General features: G+C 39.6%; 1 protein-coding gene and 1 pseudogene across 1 annotated transcript in view; one reads left to right on the top strand and one right to left on the bottom strand.

Moving 5' to 3' along the window:
- The window catches only part of TEX11 (testis expressed 11), a 295,156-nt gene that overhangs the window by 241,664 nt on the left and 30,357 nt on the right, over positions 1-23,135 (top strand). Inside the window, exon 24 of the mRNA XM_017349668.4 lies at positions 3,196-3,268. Within this exon, the coding sequence (XP_017205157.3) occupies positions 3,196-3,268 (73 nt within the window). The remainder of the gene's footprint in view (positions 1-3,195; positions 3,269-23,135) is intronic.
- LOC108178770 (small ribosomal subunit protein uS14 pseudogene) lies at positions 520-690 on the bottom strand (annotated as a pseudogene).

The following is a 23,135-nucleotide window of genomic DNA, read 5'->3' as shown; positions in this document are numbered from 1 at the left end:
TCTTTGCATTTATCCTGCCTAGAATTTGCTGGGATTCTTGGATGTGTAGATAAATGTTTTTCATTAAAATTGGGGAGTTTTATGCCTTCAATAAAGGTTTTTTCTGCTTCTTCTCTGTTCTGTCCTTTTAGTAATCCCAGTACACTGGCATGCTTAATGGTGTCCCACATTTTTCTGAGTTTTTGTTAATTTTTATTTTTTCTTTTTCATTCTGCTCTTCTTGTTTCATAATCGCTCTAGCTCTGTTTTCATGTTTGCTGATTACTTCTCCCTACTCAAATCTAGTTGATCCCTTCTATTGAACTTTTTATTTCCTTTGTTATACTTTACAATTCTGGAATTCCCATTTGTTTATTTTCATTATTTTATCTCTGTTGAAATTTTGTATTTCATGAGCATTGTTATATATTCCTTCTTTAAGCGTGGTTTCCTTTAGTTATTTTATTTTAGTTTTTTTTTTTTATTTTATACCATGGTTTGTTTTATTGGGTGAATGTCTTTGATGTCAAGGACCATCACTTAGTCCAACTTAATGAAGTCTGTATCCTTTGCTTCTTGACAGAAACACTGGCAACACATATTGAGGCCATATTAATGGATCAGGCTATGTGGGTTTGAGTAGATGTGGCAATAGTGAGAACCCTGGCTGAATTTTCATGGGTGTCTCCTGTAGAGCTGCTGGTGACCCATGTTGCTTTCGCTGGTGCAGTGAATCAAAAGTCTTCAGTGGGGCCAGTGCAGTGGTGTAGCAGGTGGGGCTGCCGCCTGCAGTGCCGGCATCCCATATGGGCACCGATTTTAGTCCCGCCCGCTCAACTTCCAATCCAGCTCTCTGCTATGGCCTAAGAGGGCAGTGGATGATGGCCCAGGTCCTTGGGCCCCTGCTCCAACGTGGGGGACCCAGAGGAGGCTGCTGGCTCCTGGCTTCGGATCGCACAGCTCCAGCCATTGCGGCCAATTGGGGAGTGGACCCGCAGATGGAAGATCAATCTCTGTCTTTGCCTCTCTCTCTCTCTCTCTGCCTCTCCTTCTCACTCTGTGTAGTGCTGACTTTCAAATAAATAAATAAATCTTTAAAAAAGTCTTCAGTTATTTGAACATATATAAAATAGTTGTTTCGAAATATGTAATTAAAAAATTTAAAATTTTTTGTAATTTTACTAAAATTACAAATAAGTGTAATACCTGGGCCTTTTATGGTTTTTCTTAAAGATGTATTTATTTGTTTGACAGGCATAGTTATAGAAAGAGTGAGGGCTGAGACTGGGCCAGGCCAAAGCCAGGAGCCTGGAACTCCATCCAGGTCTCCCATGTGGGTAGCAGGGGCCTAAGTACTTGGTTCATCTTCCGATGCTTTCCCAGGTTGAATTAGCAGGGAGCTGAATCCAAAATGGAGTAGCAGGACTCGAATCCAGTACTCAAAGGGTATGCTGGTGTCACAGCCTGCGGCTTAACCTGCTGCACCACAAGGCTAGCTATCTGGGCCTTTTCAAAGTCAGTTCTTACCTGTGTATGAGTCACACTTTCCTGTGCCTTGGTATATCTTAAAATTTTTGTTGAAAATTGGATTAATAGCATCTCTACTGACTCACCCTGGGGACTTGTGGTTAATGTTTGTTTCTTTATTTGTTTAGTGAATTCACTGGGCTATTTCAGTGAAACCTATTTCTTTGATAGTATACACACTCTGATGTCACCCCTCAGAGGACACAATCTTTGCCTAAATAGTCACACTGACACCTCAGCTGAAAAGAGATGACTGGTTTTAGCAGAGTCATTTTTTATTATCCCTTTCCATGATCTCCTTCATAAGCTTCTAAATGGCCTTCTATCAGTATCACAATCCAGCTGTTAATCTTTATTAATTTCTAGATGGTTGCTCTGTGTGTATGTGCATGTGTGTGTGTGTATGTATGTTTTTAAAATATTCTTAGGCATAAATTTCTCCACAGTATGATCCAATTAAAATAAAGCCCATTTGAAGAGACAGGGATCTTCTTAAGCTGTCTGGTTCTTTGTAAACTTCTAGCCACTCTGCTGTTTTGCTTGTTAATGTTATTGAGCAATCAGCCTTCTTTTAATTTTTCACTACCAAAACTGCATTTTTTTACAGTGCCCTTAGACTTGAACTTCTGTTTTAAAGTCGTTGTCCTTAGGGATAGATACAGAGCTCACCTTTCTAATGATGTGACTCTTACTAGGCAGTAGTTAAACATTCTTTTGGAAGTGGAGGCAGGGACAGTGGCCCACTTCTATCAGAGTAACAGTCCAGCTCTATGAGTGGGGGACTGAGCAAGAATTGCTGTCCTTGTTCTTCTTGAATTACCTCTTCCAGCATAGGAACCCTTTCCTGTAAGCAAATTGATATGAAAGCAATTGAGACCCAACTTTCTTTTTTTTAGTTTAAACTTTTTAATTAAAAAACTTTAACAAATGCACAAAATTATCATAGTTATGGGGTGCCATGTGGTTGTGTAATATGAGGTGCAACCTTCTGCACTTGCCGTGTTTGGGGTAGAGCTTTTGCTGTGCAAACAAGAGCTGGGTAGAGGGAGAAAGTTCAGGCCTCCCAGCTATGCTTGTTAGTGGCTGTAGAGATTCTACACTAAGGACTCGGGAGGATGAGAAGTACCAGCAGTCTGTCTTCCCTAGGAATCCCTAACCTGGGAGCTAAGGGGAGAGGGTATTGCATTTTCTTTGCCACACCCACCCTGAGTAATGAACTTAGGGTGGAGGTTGCAGGGCCAGTGTTATCCTGGTCATGGCTCAGATATCACAAGCTTTTACTGTTCTTACTGAAACTTCGTAGATTTCCAGGAAAGAATTTCCTGGGACTTTACATAATTATGTTTTATAATTTTTCACCAGTTATGGTTATTTTGCTGGAGAGAAGGTCCATGGACCTCCTTAAACTACCATTTTGGAAGCATTTCTCTTCTGTTCTAGATTATTAATGAAACTGATAATGTTCAACATTTTCTATGTAATCCTGATTTTCCTGGGACAATAGGAAAACTGCAAATAGAGGTTAATATATCTGTATAAATTCCGAAATTTTCAGTTTAAATTATTTTGTTTTTGACTGTTTGTCATTTTATTTTCAACTCTTTTTAATGACAATGATGTGAGATTATATAAATTTGCCTAAAGTTCTTTTATGTTGAGACTGATTATCTGTTGTATTGTTGCCAACAGACCATGTTTCTGAACCATGCACTTGAGCTGGTCTGTGCATGCAAAGACATCTGGAATCTTCTGAAACAAACAGGTACAGGGAACTGGAAATTTGATACCACTGTTATAAAGGGAGTTTAGAATCTGAATAACCATGTCTTTTGTCATCAGAAATTTTTTACCTTGAAGTACTTGATAACCACTCAGATGATTCTTTAAGAGTTATTTTTCCTCACTTTGCTTTTTATGAAAGTGTAATATTAAATAAAAAATAAGATCAGTATTGTACGCGACATTATTTCTCTTAGATCACTATATTTACTATCCAGTTTAATCAGACCTTACTTCTGACTAATTATGGAGTCTTCCAGACTACAATAAAGATATCAGAAGACATTTTGAGATTTGATTATTGTTTATAGCTCTTATCTATACTCTTGAGGAACAGTGTTTTTTTACTTACTACTTGTTGAAATCTTTATTTGGTGTAGGATTAACCTTGTGATTATAAAGAAAATTGAAAGTATATCATTGTAAAAATTAAAATAAAAATAAGAATAAAGGGAGAAGGGAGGATGGGAGGGAGGGAGGGAAGGAAAGGAAGGTATGGTAGGAAGAATCATTATGCTCTTAAAACTGCATATATGAAATACAAAAAAAAACTTATTGCAAAAGTTGTAGGAAAAAAAGAAGGAAGGAGGTTTGAGGAATGGAGGTAAGTATGGTTATATTCTTAGAATTATATCTATGAAATACATGAAATCTATTATGTTTATATTAATAAAAAATTTTAAAATAAAAACAAAAGGAAATTCTGCCATTAAAAAGATACCAGTTACTGCTAACATTTTGTTATGAAATTATCAAAATAGTAGTAAATCTTTTGAAGATTTTTTACTCATTATACAGGAAACAGTAGCAAGCTGTTAGGTTTCTGTAGACATTTTCATAGTGTGTACATCTGTTCCTGTCTTATAATTGTTTATAAACAATGGATATTAAATTACATTAAATGCCTTATAAGACTCTATGGAGATAGTTATATGATTGTCTCTCTCATTTTTTAAGATTTATTTATTTATTTATTTGAAAGTCAGAGTTACACAGAGAAGGGGAGGGAGAGAGAGAGAGAGAGAGAGAGAGAGGTCTTCCATCCACTGGTTCACTCCTCAATTGGCTGCATCAGCCAGAGCTGTGCCGATCCGCAGCCAGGAGCCAGGAGTTTCCTCCAGGCCTCCCACACAGATGCAGGGGCCCAAGGACTTGGGCCATCTTATACTGCTTTCCCAGACCATAGCAGAGAGCTGGATCGGAAGTAGAGCAGCCAGGACTCGAACCAGCTCATATTTGGGATGCCGGCACTGCAGGCAGCGGCTTTACCCACTATGCCACAGCACTGGCCCCGATTGTCTCTCTTTTAAACCATTAATATTTTAAAGTATAATAATATATTTCCTAAAATTTAGTCTTCTTTGCATTCGTGGAGTAAGTTCTCTTTGGTCATAGTGCCTTATCATTTTAATTCTGTTTCTCAGTATTTAGAAAGTATAAGTCTGTTATTTTCTTTTTATGCATGTGTCACATCTTTGAAAGATTTGATATCAAATTATAGGAATTATAGGGAAGAATATAAACACAAAATTTAATTTACCTCTCTCAATCTATGACAGCCATTTAAATGAATGAAAACACAAAAAGGAAGAATAGAGACCTAAATAACATACTTACTATAGAAGATGAAATGGAAATATAATCTGTAGCCAAAAAATATACTCTTTATTCTAAAAACTGAAAACATGCATTCTTTTCATGTACCATTTGATTATCTACAAAATTGATGATGAGGAAAACCTGGATAAATCCCAACATGTGAGTTAAACAGACATCTGATCACAATGCAGAAGCCAGAAATTCATAATGGAATTTAAAAAAACTACCATTAAATCAAAACTACAGATTATCTGGAAAATGATGGTAATGAAAATACCCCTACCAGAATATAAAGCGCTTACAGCAAAATTCATAGTGTCAATGACTTTTATTAACAAGAGTGTCTCAGAATGCAAGCTGTCCACTAAAAAATATCAGCTTCTTGGGACCAGGGTGATGTGGGCTAAGCCTCCACCTGTGGCACCTGCAGCCCATATGGGCGCCGGTTCATGTCCCCGTTGCTCCTCTTCTGATCCAGCTCTCTGCTCTGGCCTGGGAAAGCAGTAGAAGGTGGCCCAACACCTTGGTCCCCTGCACCCGCGTAGGAGACCTGGATGAAGCTCATGGCTCCTGGCTTCAGATAGGCCCAGCTCCAGCTGTTACAACCGTTTGGGGAGTGAACCAGTGGATGGAAGACCTTTCCCTCTGCCTCTCCCTTTCTCTGTCTGTAACTCTACCTCTCAAATAAATAAAATATTTTCAAAAAATCAGCTTCTTTCTAGGAGCAGAACTAGACTAGATAGAAAGATACAAAGATGTAGAAATATATCTATGTATCTCAATCTATAGTCTAGGTACCTGTGTGCACACAAACATAGATACAGTCTAACTGTGTTCCTAGAAAGAAGAAAGTATGTACATGTTTTATATATATATATATATAGTCATTAGAGAATTTAAAATTAAAACTCGAATGAGATGCCACCACACACCTATTAGAATGGCCAGATCCAAAACACTGACAACAGCAAATGCTGGTGAGAATACAGAATAATAAGAACTCTAATTCATTGCCTGTGGGAATTCAGAAATTATTCAAGTATTCCTCTATTTCTGTGAAGCTTTCTAGAATTATGTTTCTGAACTATTTTTATGCCATTATTTTCATTTTATTCTTTGAGGACTGCCTGTTTTGGAAGTCCTTTGTCAGTTGTCTACATCTATTGTTTTGTCTTCCACATCTCTATTTTTAAAATTTTAATTTTCGTTTTCTTTTTTTGGAACATTTCAAGGATTTATTTAACTCATTAATTAATAAGGGAACTAATAAGATATTACAACTGGTTCAAAAAGAGAACTATAAATGCCAGCAATTAAGAATGCTAATAAATTTACAAGTGAATGTACAACTGATCAAAATCCACAAAGAAATTATCAATTTCATGTCCATGGAGCATAATTCACTTGCATATTTGTGGACAAGAATCATTTGCAGTCACAGTTTTTTACAATTTACTGAGTTGAAAAGTAGTTCAAAGACAATTTAGGTAGAGATAATTCTAAAAGATATACTAGATAGGCACACGGTATTTTTTTTTCTTTTTTAAGATTTATTTTATTTATTTGAAAGGCAGAGTAACAGAGAGAGAGAGAGAGATGGGCTTTTTGAGATCTTCCATCTGCTGATTCACTCCCCAAATGGCTGCAACAGCTGGGGCTGGGCAAAGCTGAAGCCAGGAGCCCAAAACTCCCTCCAGGTTTCCTACATAGATAGCAGGGACCCAAGCACTTGATCCATTTCTGCTGTTTTTCCAAGGCACATTAGTAGGGAGCTGGAAACAGAGCAGCAGGCACTCAGACCACTGCTTCAATATGGAATGACGTCTTCACAAGTGGTGGCTTAACCCTTGACACCACAATACTGGCCCCAATAATTTCCTTATTTCAAACTCTTTCACAATTTTTCTTGGATAGTGTCCTATCTACCTCCCTCCTCAATCATCATTATAATCTCAAAGAAATAATATTTTTCATTATAAAATAAGCTAGCTTCTTTAGGTTTGCTCTTTTTATTTAAATAGGTATAGCAAAATAAATAGGTATACCAAATAGGCTTCCTTGAATTTACTTTGCAAATCTAGAGCTATCTAATATTGAACAAATACAGAGGCCTCAAACTTAACTTCTGTCTACATATTTTTGTAGGGAATCTCAGATTGAACTTTCAAACACCTTCTTATATGCTATTCCAAAGCTGGATAACCAAACTCAGAAAACTTCCCACTGTATTTCATTTGCTGTACTTATAAATACAAGGGAAAATTATCTCTTCTCAAAGTCTCACAAATTTGCTGAAGTTCTTGGCCTGCCAGAAAGGGAATTTTTCTACCTCTTTTAAGACTGGGGCCCTGTAAGTGAGGTACCAGGATAGTATCACCAGCTATCAGGGAAATGCAAATCAAAACCACAATGAGATATCACTTCACCCCATTTACAGTGGCTATTATCCAAAAGACAGAATGTAACAAATACTGGCAAAGGTGTGGACAACACTGGCCCTCTTCACACTATTGATAATCCAACTTGTCTCGGTTTTTTTGGTTGTTGTTGTTGTTGCCTGCACTTTTGGGGACTTATGCAAAAAACCATTGCTTACACCAATGTACTGAAATGTTTCCCCTATATTCTCTTTTAGCAGTTTCAAAGTTCCTAATCTTACATTTAGATCTTTGAGTTTTCTATATATGGTGAGAAATTTCATTTTTCCACGTATATGTATCCAGGTTTACCGGTGCCGTTTATTGAAAATGCTTCTTTCTCCTATATATGTGCTTGGCACTTATCTCAAACATCAGTTGGCTGTATGTATGTGAATTAATTTCTGAATTCCCTGTTCTGTTCCACTGATCTCTGGATCAGTTTTTATGCCAGTACCATGACATTTCAATTACTGCAACTTTGTAGCATGCTTTGAAGTCAGGAATTATGATGCATCTAGCTTTATTTATTTGTCTATTTATGTATTTATTTATTTATGTATGATTTATTTTCAAGATCATTTTAGTATTCTGGGTCTTTTGTGATTCCATATGAATTTTAGTATTGTTTTTTTCTAATTCTGTAAAAAATGTCATTGGCATTTGATGGGGATCGTGTTGAGTCTGTAGGTTGCTTTAGGAAATATGAATATTTTAACAATATGAATTCTTCCAATCCATGAACATAGACTATCTTTCCATTTTTTTGTGTGTGTGTCCTCTATGATTTCTTTCATCAGTTTTTTATAATTTTTTTCCTTGTAGAGATCTTTCCCTTTTCTGGTTAAATTCATTACTAAAACTTTCTTCACCTATTGTGAATGAAGTTACTTTCTTGATTTTCTTTTGAGCAAGATCAAAATCATGTTGATTTTATATCCTGCAACTTTACTGAATTTATCAGTTCTAAGAGCTTTTTGATTTAGTGTTTAGGTTTCTCCATGTATAGAATCATGTTATTTGGGGCCAGTGCTGTGGTATAGTGGGTAAAGCTGACACCTGTGGCGCTGGTTCAAGTTCCAGCTGCTTCAATTCCGATCCAGCTCCCTGCTAATGTGCCTGGAAAAGCAGCAGAAAATGGCCCAAATCCTTGGGCCCCTGTACCCACATGGGAGATCCTCAAGAAGTCCTGGCTCCTGGCTTCAGATCAGCCCAGCTCTGGCTATTGTAGCCATTTAAGGAGTGTACCAGTGATAAAAGATCTCTCTCTTTCTCTGCTCTGCCTTTCAAATAAATTTTTTAAAAATCATGTTACTTGTAAACATGAATATTTTTACTTCCTTTACAATTTCAATGTGCTTCATTTCTTTCTCTTTGCTTAATTTATCTTGATAATATTGTGAATACTGTGTTGAATAAGAGTGGTGAAAGTGGACCTCCTTGTCTTGTTCAAGATCTGAAAGGAAACACCTTCAGCTTTTCTTCATTCAGTATGATATTGGCAGTGGGATGTCACATATTGCCTTTATTAATTTAAAGTATGACCCTTCTATACCAACTTTGTTTTTATTACGAAAGGATGTCAGATCTTATCAAATGCTTTTTCTGTGTCTGTTAAGATGATTCTTGGGGTTTTGTTCTTCATTCTGTTTGTCATTTGTTACGTTTATTGATTTGTGAATGTTGAACCATCCTTGCATCCCTGGAATAAATCCTACTTTGATGTACTGTTGGATTCAGTTTGTTAATATTTTCTTGAGAATTTTTCCATCTGTGTTTATCATTGATGTTGGTTTGTAGTTTTGGTGTGTCTTTTGTTGGTTTTGGTATCGGAGTAATACTGGCCTCATGGTTTGGCAGGGGCGGGCATTGTGGAGCACTGCCACTTGGGGGCGCCCACTTCCCATATTGGAGTGCTTAATTTGAGTCCCTGTTGATTTGAAATTATTTTTTTTAATGTATGCACTTACTGCTATAGATTTCCTTGTTCATACAAATTTGCTGTATACCACAAATGTTAATATATTGTGTTTCATTTCATTTTTTTCAATAAATTTTTGCATTTCCTTTTTAATTTCCTCAATGATCCATTGGTCATTCAGGAATATGTTCAATTTTCATGTGTTGTAATTTTTCTATTGTTGTTCTTATTGTTGATTCTAACTTTATTCTATTGTGGTCTGAGAATGATTTCAAATTTTTTAATTTACTGGGGCTTGATTGGTGACCTAATATATGGTCCATCCTAGGAAATGGTCTATGTGCTTGTGAGAAGAATGTGTAATCTGGAACTGCTGGATGAAACATTCTGTAAATATGCCCTCTAGAGTGTGATTCAACTCTGATATGTCTTTGTTGATTTTTCTGTCTGGATGGTCTGTCCTTTGATGACACTGGGATGTTGAAGTCCATCACTATTATTGTATTGGAGTCTCTCTCTCCCTTTAGATCTAATAATATTTGCTTTACATATTGAGGTGGTTTAGTGTTAGGTGCATATATACTTAGAATTATTCTATCACTTCGCAGAGTCAATCCTTTTATCAATACATAAGATCCTTTTTCTCTTTTCAAAGTTTCTTAAAGTCTGTTTTATCTGTGTATAGCTTCTCCTGCTTGCTTTTGGTTTTCATTTGCATGGAATATCTCTTTCAGTCTATGTGTATCTTTATCTGTGAAGTGAGTTTCTTGTAGGCAATAAATATTTGGGTCTCTTTTTAAAAAAAATTTTTTTTGAAAGGTAGAGTTATAGACAGTGAGGAGACAGACAGACAGAAAGGTCTTCCTTCCGCTGGTTCACCCCCCAAATGACCGCCGCGGCAGGCGTGCTGCGCCGATCTGAAGCCAGGAGCCAGGTGCTTCTCCTGGTCTCCCATGTGGGTGCAGGGCCCAAGCACTTGGGCCATCCTCCACTGCCTTCCTGGGCCACAGCAGAAAGCTGGACTGGAAGAGGAGCAGCGGGGACTAGAACCTGGTGCCCATATGGGATGCCGGCGCCACAGGCGGAGGATTAACCAAGTGAGCCATGGCACCGGCCCCAGGGTCTCTCTCTCTCTTTTTTTTTCCATTCAATCAAAACTGTATCTTTTGACTGGGGAATTTAATACATTTACATTCAAGGTTAAAGATAAGAACAAACTCCTATAACCTTGTTGATTACCTATTGATTGTTTTATATATTCTCTGTTTCTTTCTGCCTATGTTATTACTTATTTTGTTTTGGTAGTTGTCTGTCATGAAAAGATAGGATTCTCTTCTTTCTCTTTGGCGTATCTGCTCTGTTAGTGAATTTTGTATTGTCCTGTGTTTTCATGATGGTTGTCATGATCCTCTTATTTCTTATATAGGACTCCCTTCAGGATTTCTTTTAGGGTTGGCCTGGTGGTGATGAATTCTCTCAGTTTTTGTTTGGGAAATATTTTATTTCACCTTAATTTCTAAAGGATAACTTCACCAGATATAGTATTCTTGGTTGGAGGTCTTTTTCTCTCAAGAACTTGACTATATCTGAGCCACCGCCGTGGCTCACTAGGCTAATCCTCCGCCTTGCGGCACCAGCACACCGGGTTCTAGTCCCGGTCGGGGCGCCGGATTCTGTCCCAGTTGCCCCTCTTCCAGGCCAGCTCTCTGCTGTGGCCCGGGAGTGCAGTGGAGGATGGCCCAAGTGCTTGGGCCCTGCACCTGCATGGGAGACCAGGAGAAGCACCTGGTTCCTGCCTTCGGATCAGTGTGGTGCACCGGCCGCGGCAGCCATTGGAGGGTGAACCAATGGCAAAGGAAGACCTTTCTCTCTGTCTCTCTCTCTCTCTCACTGTCCACTCTGCCTGTCAAAAAAAAAAAAAAAAAAAAAACCACCTTGACTATATCATACCATTTTCTTCTGGCCTGAGAGATTTCTTCTGAGAAGTCTCCTGTTAGCCTAATGGGTTTTCCTTTATATATAACTTGACATTTTTTTCTCACTTTCTTTAGGATTCTCTCCTTGTCCTTAACTTTTGACAATTTGACTACAGTATGCCTTGTAGAAAGTCTTTTTGGTTGAGTCTAGTTGGGATCCTTTGGAGCCTCCTATATATGAATGTCAGTATCTCTTTAACGACTTGGAAGGGCCACCATTGTGCTTAAGGGCACTAAGCTGCAGCTTGCAACACCAGCATCCCATATCAGAGCCCTGGTTCAAGTCTCAGCTGCTCTGCTTCTGATCCTGCTCCCTGCTAATGTGCCTAGCAAAGCAGCAAATGATGGCTCATGTACTTGGGCTGCTGCCACCCATATGGGAGGTCCAGATGGAGTTCCTGGATCCTGCTTTGGCTTGGCCCAGTCCCTTCCATTGCAGCCATTTGGAATAGATCTTTCTCTCTGTTACTCTCTGCCTTTCAAATAAATAAATAAATATATCTTTTTAAAAAGACTTAGAAAGTTTTCAACTATCATTTCATTAAATAGATTCTCAATGCCTTTTTTCTTCTCTTCTTCAGATATTCCCATAATATGAATATTTGTTTGCTTAATGGTATCATGTATGTCTCATAGGCTTTCTTAATCATTTTAAATTATTTTCTATTTCTTTTTATCTGGTGGGGTTATTTCAAAAGTCTTGTCCTCAAGATTAGAAATTCTTCTGCTTGGTCTATTCCATTGCTAAAATTCTGAATTGTATTTTTAAAAATTTCATTGATTAAAGTTTTTAGCTCCAAAATTTGATTGATTCTTTTTAGTAATTTCTATTTCTTTGCTGAATTTCTCATTCATATCATGCATAGTCTTCCTCATTTCTTTGAATTGTCTATCTATGTTCTCTTGTATGTCATTGGGTTTCCTTAGGATCGTGATTTTTAATCCTTTTTTGGGCATTTCATACACTTCATTCAAATCAGGATCTATATCTGGAGAGGTATTGCGTTCTTTTGGAAGTGTCATGCTTCCTTGCTTCTTCATTTTTCCTGTGTTCCTACATTAAGGTCTGTGCATCTGGTATAACAGTTGCTTCTTCTTTATGGAGTAGCTTTTGTTGGAAAAAACTTTTTTGTTTAGATGGGATTGCAGGGTGTCACTTGGGTAGTTGTTTTGGCTTTAGTACTAGGTGAGTCCAGAAGTGTAACCTCCATGTGAATTCTTTGCGTGTAACCAATGTCAGCAGTGTGTATGAGTGCCATAATTGTCTAGTCTGCAGCAATTTGTAGAGGTAGTAATATGACTTTGAAGTGTATGTAGGCTTCTGAAGGTGCGTGTCTTCAGGCCAACACAGTTGGGTGTCAATCACACTGGACTTTGTGGTAGCAGTAGCCACACGCCTGGTGCTTTGGGACACAGTAGGGAGTGTCCCCTTCATCATGCCAGATGAACCTGAAAGATGCTGGTGATTATGGTACCAGTAGTTGTGGCTCTGGATCTGTGGGATGTGGATGGAACCTTCTCCAGGCTCTTCTGGGTGAGAGTGGGTGATGCTGGGGGCTCTAGCCCTGAAAGTCCCAGTCTCAGTACCGAGGAATGTGAAGGTGACCTTGCCCTGGGCCTACGAGGTGATACATGTTATGTTGGTGGTCATGCACTGGCAAGTGTGGGCTTCAAGCAGTAGAATGCAGGTAAGGTTTTCTTCAAGTCTCACAGTGTGGGCTCAGATGACCCTGAGGAATACAGTACCAATCGTCACAATACCAGAGGTGCAGGACAGGAAGGGTACCTTGCCCAGGTCCTGTGGGAAGCACACAGTGGGTTGTGTGCTGACAGCTGTGGGCCTACAACTGTGAAACAGAGGTAGGGCCTTCCACAGATCCCACAGGGTGAATGTAGATGTTACCAGGACTTAGAGAGCCAATAGTCCCAGATCTAGTGCTACAGGATTCAGTGGAGATCTTACCCAGATTTCATGGGTCAAGTGCAGGTTATACTGAGAATTATACACTAACAGGCATGGGTCTGGAGTAATGGAATGTAGATAGGGCCCTTCCCAGGTCCCATGGGATGAACTCATGTGACTGTGGAATATAACTAATAGTAATAGTTCCAGAGCTGCAGGTAGAATACCTGACCCAGGTTCCACAGGGTAATTACAGATTATGTTGGGGGTTGTGCACTAGTAGTTTCAGGCCTGGCATGGTAGAATGCCAAACAGGGTCTTCCCCAGGCCCCATAGAGTGAGCACCAGAGTCCTTTGGACTTACAAGATCAGCAGTTATGATCCCTGGACTGCAGGATGTGATGGGGTCCTTACCTAGCTCTCCCTGGAAGAGTACAGGTTATGCTGGAAATTGTGAACTGTCAGCCACCAACCTGAAGCAGAGGAATGCAAACCAGTCCCTCCAGGTCCCATCAGCGAGTGCCAGTTACTTCAGAGACTGTAGTACCAACAGCCACAAGCCACAGCCCCAGGGCTGCAGAACACAGAAGGGAGTGCCAGAAGTTGCCCCAGGGCATGTAAGGATGATGCTGGGGCTTGCACCCTGGCCACTGGGCACCCTGAGCAAAGGCACAGAGGGGGATTTCCTCAGGTCCGGCCACCAGGGTTTGTGTATTAGCTCCTACTGGCACTGAGCCCCAAGAAGCCGAGGGAAACTTCTTTGGATCATACACAGTGATCAAGCATGGCCCTGGAACTTGTTCTCAGCAATCTCACAGCAGCAGGATACAGAGAGGCCTGCTGTCTGCCCTGTGGATTGCCCTGGTTTTGGGGGCTTCTCATGGTAACAGGGCTGCCTGCAATGGCAGTGCTGTAGCAGCTTTGGGTCTGTAGCTTTGATGGGGAGAGGAAATGCAGGTTCCTTTTTTGGAACAAAGCAGTCACTTGGACCCCAGTCAGCTTTCTAAACTGGATTTCAAGTAAGTGAGGACTGTGGGATTCTCCTGCAGTTACGGCTGCTGCTCTGCAGTGATGATGTGCTGCAGAGTTTTCTACTTCCTGGCAAAGTGGAATCCCCTGATCAGGAGCTGGGTAGCAGGTGCAGTGCGCTTTTCCCTCCCTCTCTGCTGGCTTTCTGAGTCTCTGTGCTGTTTAGCAATTCATCACTTCTTTACTAAACTTTTACCTCAGTCAGGCTCCTGGAAACACAGTCCTTCCTTTGTTGTTCTGGTTCTTCTGTACGCAGAGTCGAGTGCAGAGCTTCTGTCGTTAGCCATCTTGGATCTCTCCTGCATTACCTTTTATTACCATTTTCCATGAACTTTTTGAACCTCAAAATACTTTGTTAATTCAGGAGGAGGGAATTGGATTTGGGGGGAGGCCAGTGAGGATCGTAGCATTTGAAAATAATTTTCAAAAAGCAGCATCCATTAAATTGTTTTGAGTAACAAATAGCTTATGAGGAAAGAGAAAGGGTTTCCTCATATACTCAGAAAATAGAACATTAAAAAACATCAGCAATATTCCAGATAACCACAGTGACATTTCTCTCATCCATTTATTCAGTCCTTTGTACCTAGAGTTCTGCTGGATCTTGCATTAGCAGTTTGCTTCCATGAAGCTGTATGCTTCTGAACTCAAAAACAAAAATTCCTGGAAAGCCTGACTCAAGCCCACTGATTTGTTCTGAAAATCATCTATGCAATGCAGACTCAGATGCTTGTATGCGTGTCTATTTTGACATGTCAGTAATTGAAGGACCTGGTGAAGTCCTTTTCTACAAAGTGCTGAGATTGATCTTTGTTGAAGATACAAACTCTGGCCTAGAGCTTACAGCAGAATCTTCAGGCTAGCATCAGAGTTAAAAAACAAACATTACAATGGTTTAATGACTGTGATTAATTTAGATTAATTGATAATATCAAAATGAAGGAAAATAAAATTCTTCTTTTGGGTATAGTATATAACTATTTCATAAGTGTTTTTATTGAAGTAAGATATATGTAATATAAAAGTTGCCATTTGAACCATTTTAAGTGTGTAATTCAGTGACCTTAGTTTAATTCACAATGTTGTACAATCATCACCACTCATCATCACCTCTATTTCCAAAACTTTGTCATCATCCCAAATGGAAAACTCTATCCGTTAAGTAATAATTTCCCATCCACTGTTCCCCCAACATCTGGTAACTGCTAACATACTTTCTGTCTCTGTGAATTTGCCCATTGTAGATGTTTCCCTTAAGTGGAATCCTGCAATATGTGTTCATCTGTTGATGAACACATGGGTTATTTCTACCTTTTAACTATTGTGAATAATGGTGCTATGATTATTGGTGTACAATGATCTGCTTGAGTCTCTGCTTTCTGTTCTTTCGGATATATACCTAAGAGTGCAATTGCTACATCATTTAGTAACTCCACATTTAACTTTTTGAGGCACTGCCAACTTGTTTTCATAGGAGCTGCACCGTTTTACATTACCACCAGCAATACACAAGTATTCTAATTTCTCCACTTCCTCACCAACACTTGTTACTTTCCATCTTTTTTTATTATAGCCATCCTAGTAGATATGAAGTGGCTTTTATTTTCGTTTCCTTAATGGCTAAATATTGAGCATCTTTTTCCTGTGTATATTGGCCATTTGTACACATCATCAAGTTTGGAGGAAAAAATGACTTGTCTACTCAAGTCCTTTGCCTAGTTTTTTTTTTTTTAAGATTCATTTACTTACTTGAAAGGCAGAGTTACAGAGAGGCAGAGGCGGGGTGGGGGAGAGGGAGAGGGAGAGGGAGAGAGGGAGAGATAGAGGTCTTCTATCCGCTGGTTCACTCCGCAAATGGCTGCAACTGCCGGAGCTAGGCCGATTCGAAGCCAGGAGCCTGGAGCTTCTTCCTGGTCTCCCACGAAGGTGCAGGAGCCCAAGGACTTGGGCCATCTTCTACTGCTTTCCCAGGCCATAGCAGAGAGCTGGATCAGAAGTTGGAGTGGCTTGGACTTGAACCAGCGCCCATATGGGATGGCGGCACTGCAGGCATCAGCTTCACCAACTATGCCACAGCACCGGCCCCCATTTGCCCATTTTTGAAAATTGGCTGCTTGTCTTTTTTTTACCTTTCTTTTTTAAAGATTTATTTATTTATATGAAGGTCAGAGTTACACAGAGAGAGAAGGAAAGGCAGATAGAGGGGTCTTCCATCTGCTGGTTCACTTCCTAATTGACTGCAATGGCCGGAGCTGTGCTGATCCAAAGCCAGGAGCCAGGAGCTTCTTCCAGGTCTCACATGTGGGTGCAGGGGCCTAAGTTCTTGGGCATCTTGTACTGCTTTCCCAGGCTACAGCAGAGAGCTGGATCAGAAGTGGTGCAGTCAGGACTCGAACCGGTGCCCACGTGGCACCTGCAGTGCCAGCTTTCCCCATTATGCCACAGGCTGCTTGTTTTTTTGTTGATAAGTTTTAGGTTTTCTTTATATATTTTGCATATTAAACCCTTATCAGATACATGATTTGCAAATATTTTATTTTCTGTATATTGTCACTTTCTTGATAATGTCTTTTGATGCACAAAAGGCTTTTAAAATTTTTATTGGATTTTTTTGTTTGTTTTATTTGAAAGGCAGAGAGACAGAGGGGGAGACAGAGAGTTCCCACTCACTGGTTCACACCTCAAAATGTCCACAAAGGTTGAGGCTGGGCCAGGTCAAAACCAAGAACTAGGAACTCAATCCAGATCTCCCACTTGAGTTGGCAGTAAACCAACCACGTGAGCCATCACCTGCTGCCTCCCAGGGTGTGCATTAGCAGGAATCTGGACTCAGGAGCGGAGTCAGGGCTCAAACACAGGCACTCCAGTATGGGATACAGGCATCCCAAAGCGGCGTCTTACCTGCTATACCAAACGGCTGCCCCTTGGTGCGCAAAAGTTTTTAATTTTGATGAAGTCCACCTTAGTTTTTTTTTTCTTTTTTTGCTCTTTGTTTTGATGTCATGTCTAAAAATCCAAATATAAGACCATGAATGTTTACCTTTATGCTTTCTTCTAACAATTGTGTGGCTTTATTTCTTACATGGAGGTCAACAATTCATTTTGAGTTAATTATTCAGATTCAGTGGTGTGATAGGCATCTAACTTCATCCTTTGCCTGTGGAAATCTAGTTTCCCTAGCACCATCTGTTGAAAAGACTATTTTCCCCCATTTAATGGTTTTGATAGGCTTGTTGAAAATCAGTTGGCCATAGATGTATGATTTCTATTTTCTGATTTTATACTTCTTGTTAAGTCAGTTTAGTTTATTTCTAGACTTTCAATTATATTCCACTGGTCAGTTAGATAATACTATACTGTTTTGATTATGATAGCTTTGTAATAGTTTTGAAGTAGAGAAGTATTAGTCCTCCAACTCTCTTCTTTTTCATGGTTGCTGTGGCATTTTAAGGTCCCTTAAAATTCCATATGAGTTTGAAGGTTGTATTTATCATTTCTTTAAAAAAGGCTATTGTAACTTTGATAGAGTTTTCTTAGGGTAGTATTGATGTGTTAACAATATTGACCACCAATCCGTGAATGTGGGATGTCTTTTTTTTTTTTTTTTTTTTTTGACAGGCAGAGTGGACAGTGAGAGAGAGAGACAGAGAGAAAGGTCTTCCTTTTTCCGTTGGTTCACCCCCCAATGGCCAATGTGGCCGGCGCACTGTACTGATCCGAAGCCAGGAGCCAGGTGCTTCCCCTGGTCTCCCGTGCAGGTGCAGGGCCCAAGCACTTGGGCCATCCTCCACTGCACTCCCAGGCCACAGCAGAGAGCTGGCCTGGAAGAGGAGCAACCGGGGCAGAATCCGGCACCCCGACCGGGACTAGAACCCGGGGTGCCAGCACTGCAGGCGGAGGATTAGCCTATTGAGCCGCGGGATGTCTTTTCATTTATTTAAGTCTTTAATTTCTTTCGTCCATGTTTTATAGTTACTAATGCAAAGGTCTTTCATCCTCTTGGCTAAATTTATTCCTAGGTATTTTACTCTTCTGGATGTTACTGTAAATGGAATTGTTTCCTTAAATTTCTTTTTGATGAATTCTTTGCTTGAATTCTACATGAGAATTCTTTGCTTGAGATATTCCATATGAGAATGATATTTTCTGTGAACAGTGATGGTTTCACATCTTCCTTTCCAATTTGGTTGCCTTTTGTTTTTATTTCTCGGTTGAATTTTCGGGCTTGAACTTCCAGTACAATATTGAATAGCAGTGGTGAAAGGGGGCATTCTATTCTTGTTGCTGATTTTAGGGGCCAAACTTTTATGCTTTTATCATTGAGTATGATGTTAATTGTGAGTTTTTTAAATGTATGTATTTATTTGAAAGGCAAAGTTACAGATAGGGAGAGGAGAGGGAGAGGGAGAGGGAGAGGGAGAGAGAGAGAGACTATCTTCTATTTGCTGATTCATTCCCCAAATGGCCACAGTGGTCATGTCGGGCCAGGCTGAAGCTGGGAGCCAGGAACTCAATCCTGGTCTCCCACATGTGTGGCAGGGGCCCAAGTACTCTGGCCATCTTCCGTTGCCTTCCCAGACCTGTTAGCATGGAGTTGGATAGGAAGCAGAGCAGCTAGGACTTGAACCTGCTCTCTGTTATGGGATGCCATAACACCTGCAATGTGTCTGCTTAATCTGCTGCACCACAACACCTGTCCCAAACTGTGAGTTTTTAAAATGGATTTTATCAGGTAAGGCTATTCCCTCTTATTCTTAGTATTCTGGATATTTTTCCCACAAAAAGATCTTGAATTTTATCAAAAGACTTTTATACATCAATTGGGATGATGTTTTTTCTCCCCTTATGTTAGTGTGATATATTACATTCATTTAGTTATATTGAGCCCCATTAGCATTGTTGGGATAAATCGCACTTGGTCACTGTGTTAGTCTGCTTACCTTAACTAAATTACCTGAGGGGAGTTTCTTTGGGAAAGACAGTGTTTTTCTTATCTTAGTTTGAGGTTACAGAATCAGGTGGCCCCATAGTCCAGCATCTGATGGAGGCTGGTTATGGCTGGTGCAATGGCAGTGATGACATTGTGAGCCAGGAAGGAGATAGAACCTAGGCCGAAATAAACTGAAATACTCAAACCTCTTATAAGAACCACCCTCCACAGGCACACCCCCAGTGACCCAAAGACCTCCCAACTGCCCTACCTCTTCATCAAGTCAACCATTGACATTAAGACATCAGTGTTTAAACAGCTGCATGAGCTTTGGGGAGAAAAGTCCTACAAACCCATAACAGTCACAGTGCTTAATATGCTGGACGATTCAGTTTGCTTGTGTTCTGCAACAGACTTTTGAATTGATATTCATAAGGTATATTGGTTTGTAATTTTATTTTCTTGTGTTGTCCTCATCTGGCTTTAATATCAGAGTAATACTGGCTTCATACAATAAACTAGGAAGTGCTGCTTCCTCTTCAATTTTTTACAAGAGTTTAGGAGGGGCCGGCGCTGTGGAGTAGTGGGTAAAGCCACCTTCTGAGCACCGGTTTTAGTGCCGGCTGCTCCACTTCCAATCCAGCTCTCTGCTTATGTGCCTGGGAAAGCAGTGGAAAATGGCCCAAGTGCTTGGGTCCCTGCACCACGTGGGAGACCAGGAAGAAGCTTCTGACTCCTGACTTTGGACTGGCCCAGCTCCAGCCATTGTGGTCATTTGGAGAGTGAACCAGCAGGTGAAAGATTCTCTCTCTCTCTCTCTCTCTCTCTCTCTCTTTCTCTCTCTGTCTCTTCCCTCCACCACAACATAACTCTGCCTTTCAAATAAATAAATCTTTTTTAAAAAAGCATTTAGGAAAGATTGATGTATATTCTCCTTTAAATGTTTCGTAGAATTTACCAGTGAAGCCATCAAGTGTTGGACTTTTGTTTATTGGGAGGTTTCTGATTACTAATTAAATCTTGTTACTTGTTATAGGCCTGTTGAGATCTTCTATTTTTTCTTAAGTCAGTTGTATGTCTCTAGGAATTCGTCATTTCATCTAGGTTAAAAAATTTGTTGGCATACAATAATTCATAGTTATCTCTATAATCATTTTTATTTCTGTTAAGATAAATGAACAATGAGTTTTCTTTTTTATCAGTCTAGCTAAAGGTTTCTTAAAGGTCAATTTTGTTTTGTCTCTGAAAAATTGTTGGTTTCATTGGTTCTCTCTATTGTTTTTCTCTTCTCTGTTTCATTTATCTCTAATTGTTATTACTTACTTTCTAATGTTAGTTTGGGGTTTAGTTTGCTTTTCTTTTTCTAGTTACTCAAGGTTTGAATTTTGGTTATTGATTTGAGATCTTCCTTCTTTTTTATGTAGGCATTTACAGTTATAAATTTTCCACTGAACACCATATTCATTAGATCTCATAAGATTTTTTCCCAAAAAACTCAACAGAGGACTTTAGTTACATCATTGAAATATCACAAATATATCTTAGGACTATGACCCAGCATCCTGTTTCTGTAGTTGGTCGACTCTCAGATCTCTCTGATCAGCCTGTTAAACTGTTCTTTTTCAGAGACATAGATACAATCCAAATGTTTTCAGATATCCATGTTTTTAACTATTGTAGTTTGCTGGGTCAAAACAATTAAATTTGAAACAAGTTCAGTGTTCTTTTCTTCAGAGAATAACTCATCTTTCTGGGCTTGATATACTGGACAAGCAATTCCCTGTCTCATATGAACTCTGTGAATATATTTTTTACCTAAAAAATTGTGGGTTTTAATATGAGAGGCTGTATTAATCAGTTTTTTTGTTACCACAACAAAATACGTGAGACAAGCTACTTGTGAAGGAAAGAGGGATCTATTTAACTCACAATTTTCGAGATTCAAATCTTAGATGAGTTTGATCTTTAGTGAGGGCAGTGGAAGGCAATTCAGGGAGCATGTGTTAGAGCAAGTGGTTGCATTTGAAGCCAGGAACAGAGGGAATGGGTGGACCCAAACTCAGGCTTTTATAACAACACTATCCTGAGAACTCAATAGGTCTTGTAAGAACTACCTTCTGAGGCACGCCCCCAATGACCTAAGGACCGCCCACTAGGCCCCACCTCCAAAAAGTTACATCACCTCCCCACAGTGCCACCTAGGGACTAAGCCTTTTTTAAAAAAGATTTATTTATTTATTTGAAAGGCAGAGTAACAGAGAGAGAAGGAGAGACCTTCCATCTGCTGGTTCACTCCCCAAATGGCCACAATGGCCGGGGCTGGGTCAGGCCAAAGCCAGGAGCCAGGAGATTTATCCAGGTTTCCCACATAGGTGGCAAATACTTGGGCCATCTTCCACTGCTTTTCCCAGACCATTAGCAGGATCAGAAGTGGGAACAGCTAGGACACAAAACAGTGCCCATATGGGATGCCAGCGTTGCAGGTGGCAGCTTAACCTGGTGTGCCACAATGCTGATCCCAGGGTCTAAGCCTTTAACGCATGAGACTTTGGTGGTGACTCAACATCTAGACCATAGCAGACCCTTGCTTCTGAATAATAGCGTTGATGAGGAAGCACACTTACACACAGACCTCACCTTGTAATGGAAGAACAGTGTAACATCTTCCATCGTGTTCTGTGATGATACTGGGAGGCGGAACATTTTAAAGGTACCATGTGGTGCCTTCTGCCATGTGACACATTAAGAAGGCCCTCACCAGGTATGACCCTTCCATGTTGGATTTTCCAGCCTCCAGAACTGTGAAAAATAAATTTCTTTCCTTTATTTTTTTTATTAAAAATGATTTATTTACTTGAAAGGCAGAGTCACAGAGAGAGGGAGAGAGAGATCTTCTAGCCACTGATTCAGTCCCCAGATGGCTGAAACCAGGAGCCAGGAATTCCATCCAGGTCTCCCATGTTGGTGGCAGGGACCAAAGTGTGTGGGCCATCTTCCACTGCTTCCCCAGGCACATTACCAGGGAGCTGGATCAGAAGTGGAATAGTCAGGACTCGAACCAGCACTCATATGGTATGTCAGTGTTACAGGCTGAGGCTTAACCTTCTGTGCCACAACCCCAGCCCCAAGAAATAAACTTCTTTTCTTTATAAATTACCCAGTGTGTGGTACCCTGTTACAGCAGCAGAAAACAGACTAAGATACTTATTTGCTTATCTTTATATATCCAGTGCCTAGAATATAGCAAATCATTTGTTAATGCATGAACAAAAGAACATATGAGAGTATTTCAAAATGTTTGTGAAAATGGATAAAAATAAGTTTATTTTGGCACAGAAATGTGAAATTCATGCATAGATTTTGATAGTATGCATTTTATCAACTTTGAAGACCATATATATTATATCTATAAAGGTATATATCATATATATATAAAAGTATATATCATATATAAAGTCTTGGAAGGATGCACACAGACATAGCATTTACTACTTCCTGGAACAGGGATTAGAGTTTGGGCAATTTTTACTTTACTTCTGTGTTTGAATTTCTCAGTGAATATACAATTCTTTAATAATTAAAACAAAAATACATTTACAAAAAGTTATTCTCACTTGCTAAAGTGAGGTTTATGTTTCTTGAGATTGTATATTTCCATTGAAAAATGCCTAACATTATGAGCCCAGTATGCGAGTAATATAAACAAATCATTAAGCTACCACGTGTAAATAAAAAAGTTGAGGGAAAGTGCAAAGCCAGTGAATCATTAGCTCCTAGGAGAAAATTGGAAACTACTGTCCTTTTAAAAATCTACTCCAAATCAGAGTTAATTATGAATTCTACAAATAGTGACTAGAATTTTAGTTCCATGGGAATTGGCTTTTACAACAAGACCAACCCTGGCATGCTGTTATATTAGTGGCCTAAGGAAATCAGCTCACCACATTCATTCTGCAACGTTTTTATTAAATTCCTGAGGGCTCCTAGGTATTATGGAAACAAAGAAATGTGTGACTGTCTTGTTCCTTGACTAGTTTGCAGTGTTTCCTCATGCTGTGGAAGGTTGAAGGGCAAG

The sequence above is a fragment of the Oryctolagus cuniculus genome, chromosome X (genome assembly GCF_051225735.1).
Source record: "Oryctolagus cuniculus isolate XC-2025 breed Fujian yellow rabbit chromosome X, ASM5122573v1, whole genome shotgun sequence".
Lineage (NCBI taxonomy): Eukaryota > Metazoa > Chordata > Mammalia > Lagomorpha > Leporidae > Oryctolagus > Oryctolagus cuniculus.
This window is presented reverse-complemented; position numbering and strand designations above follow the sequence as displayed.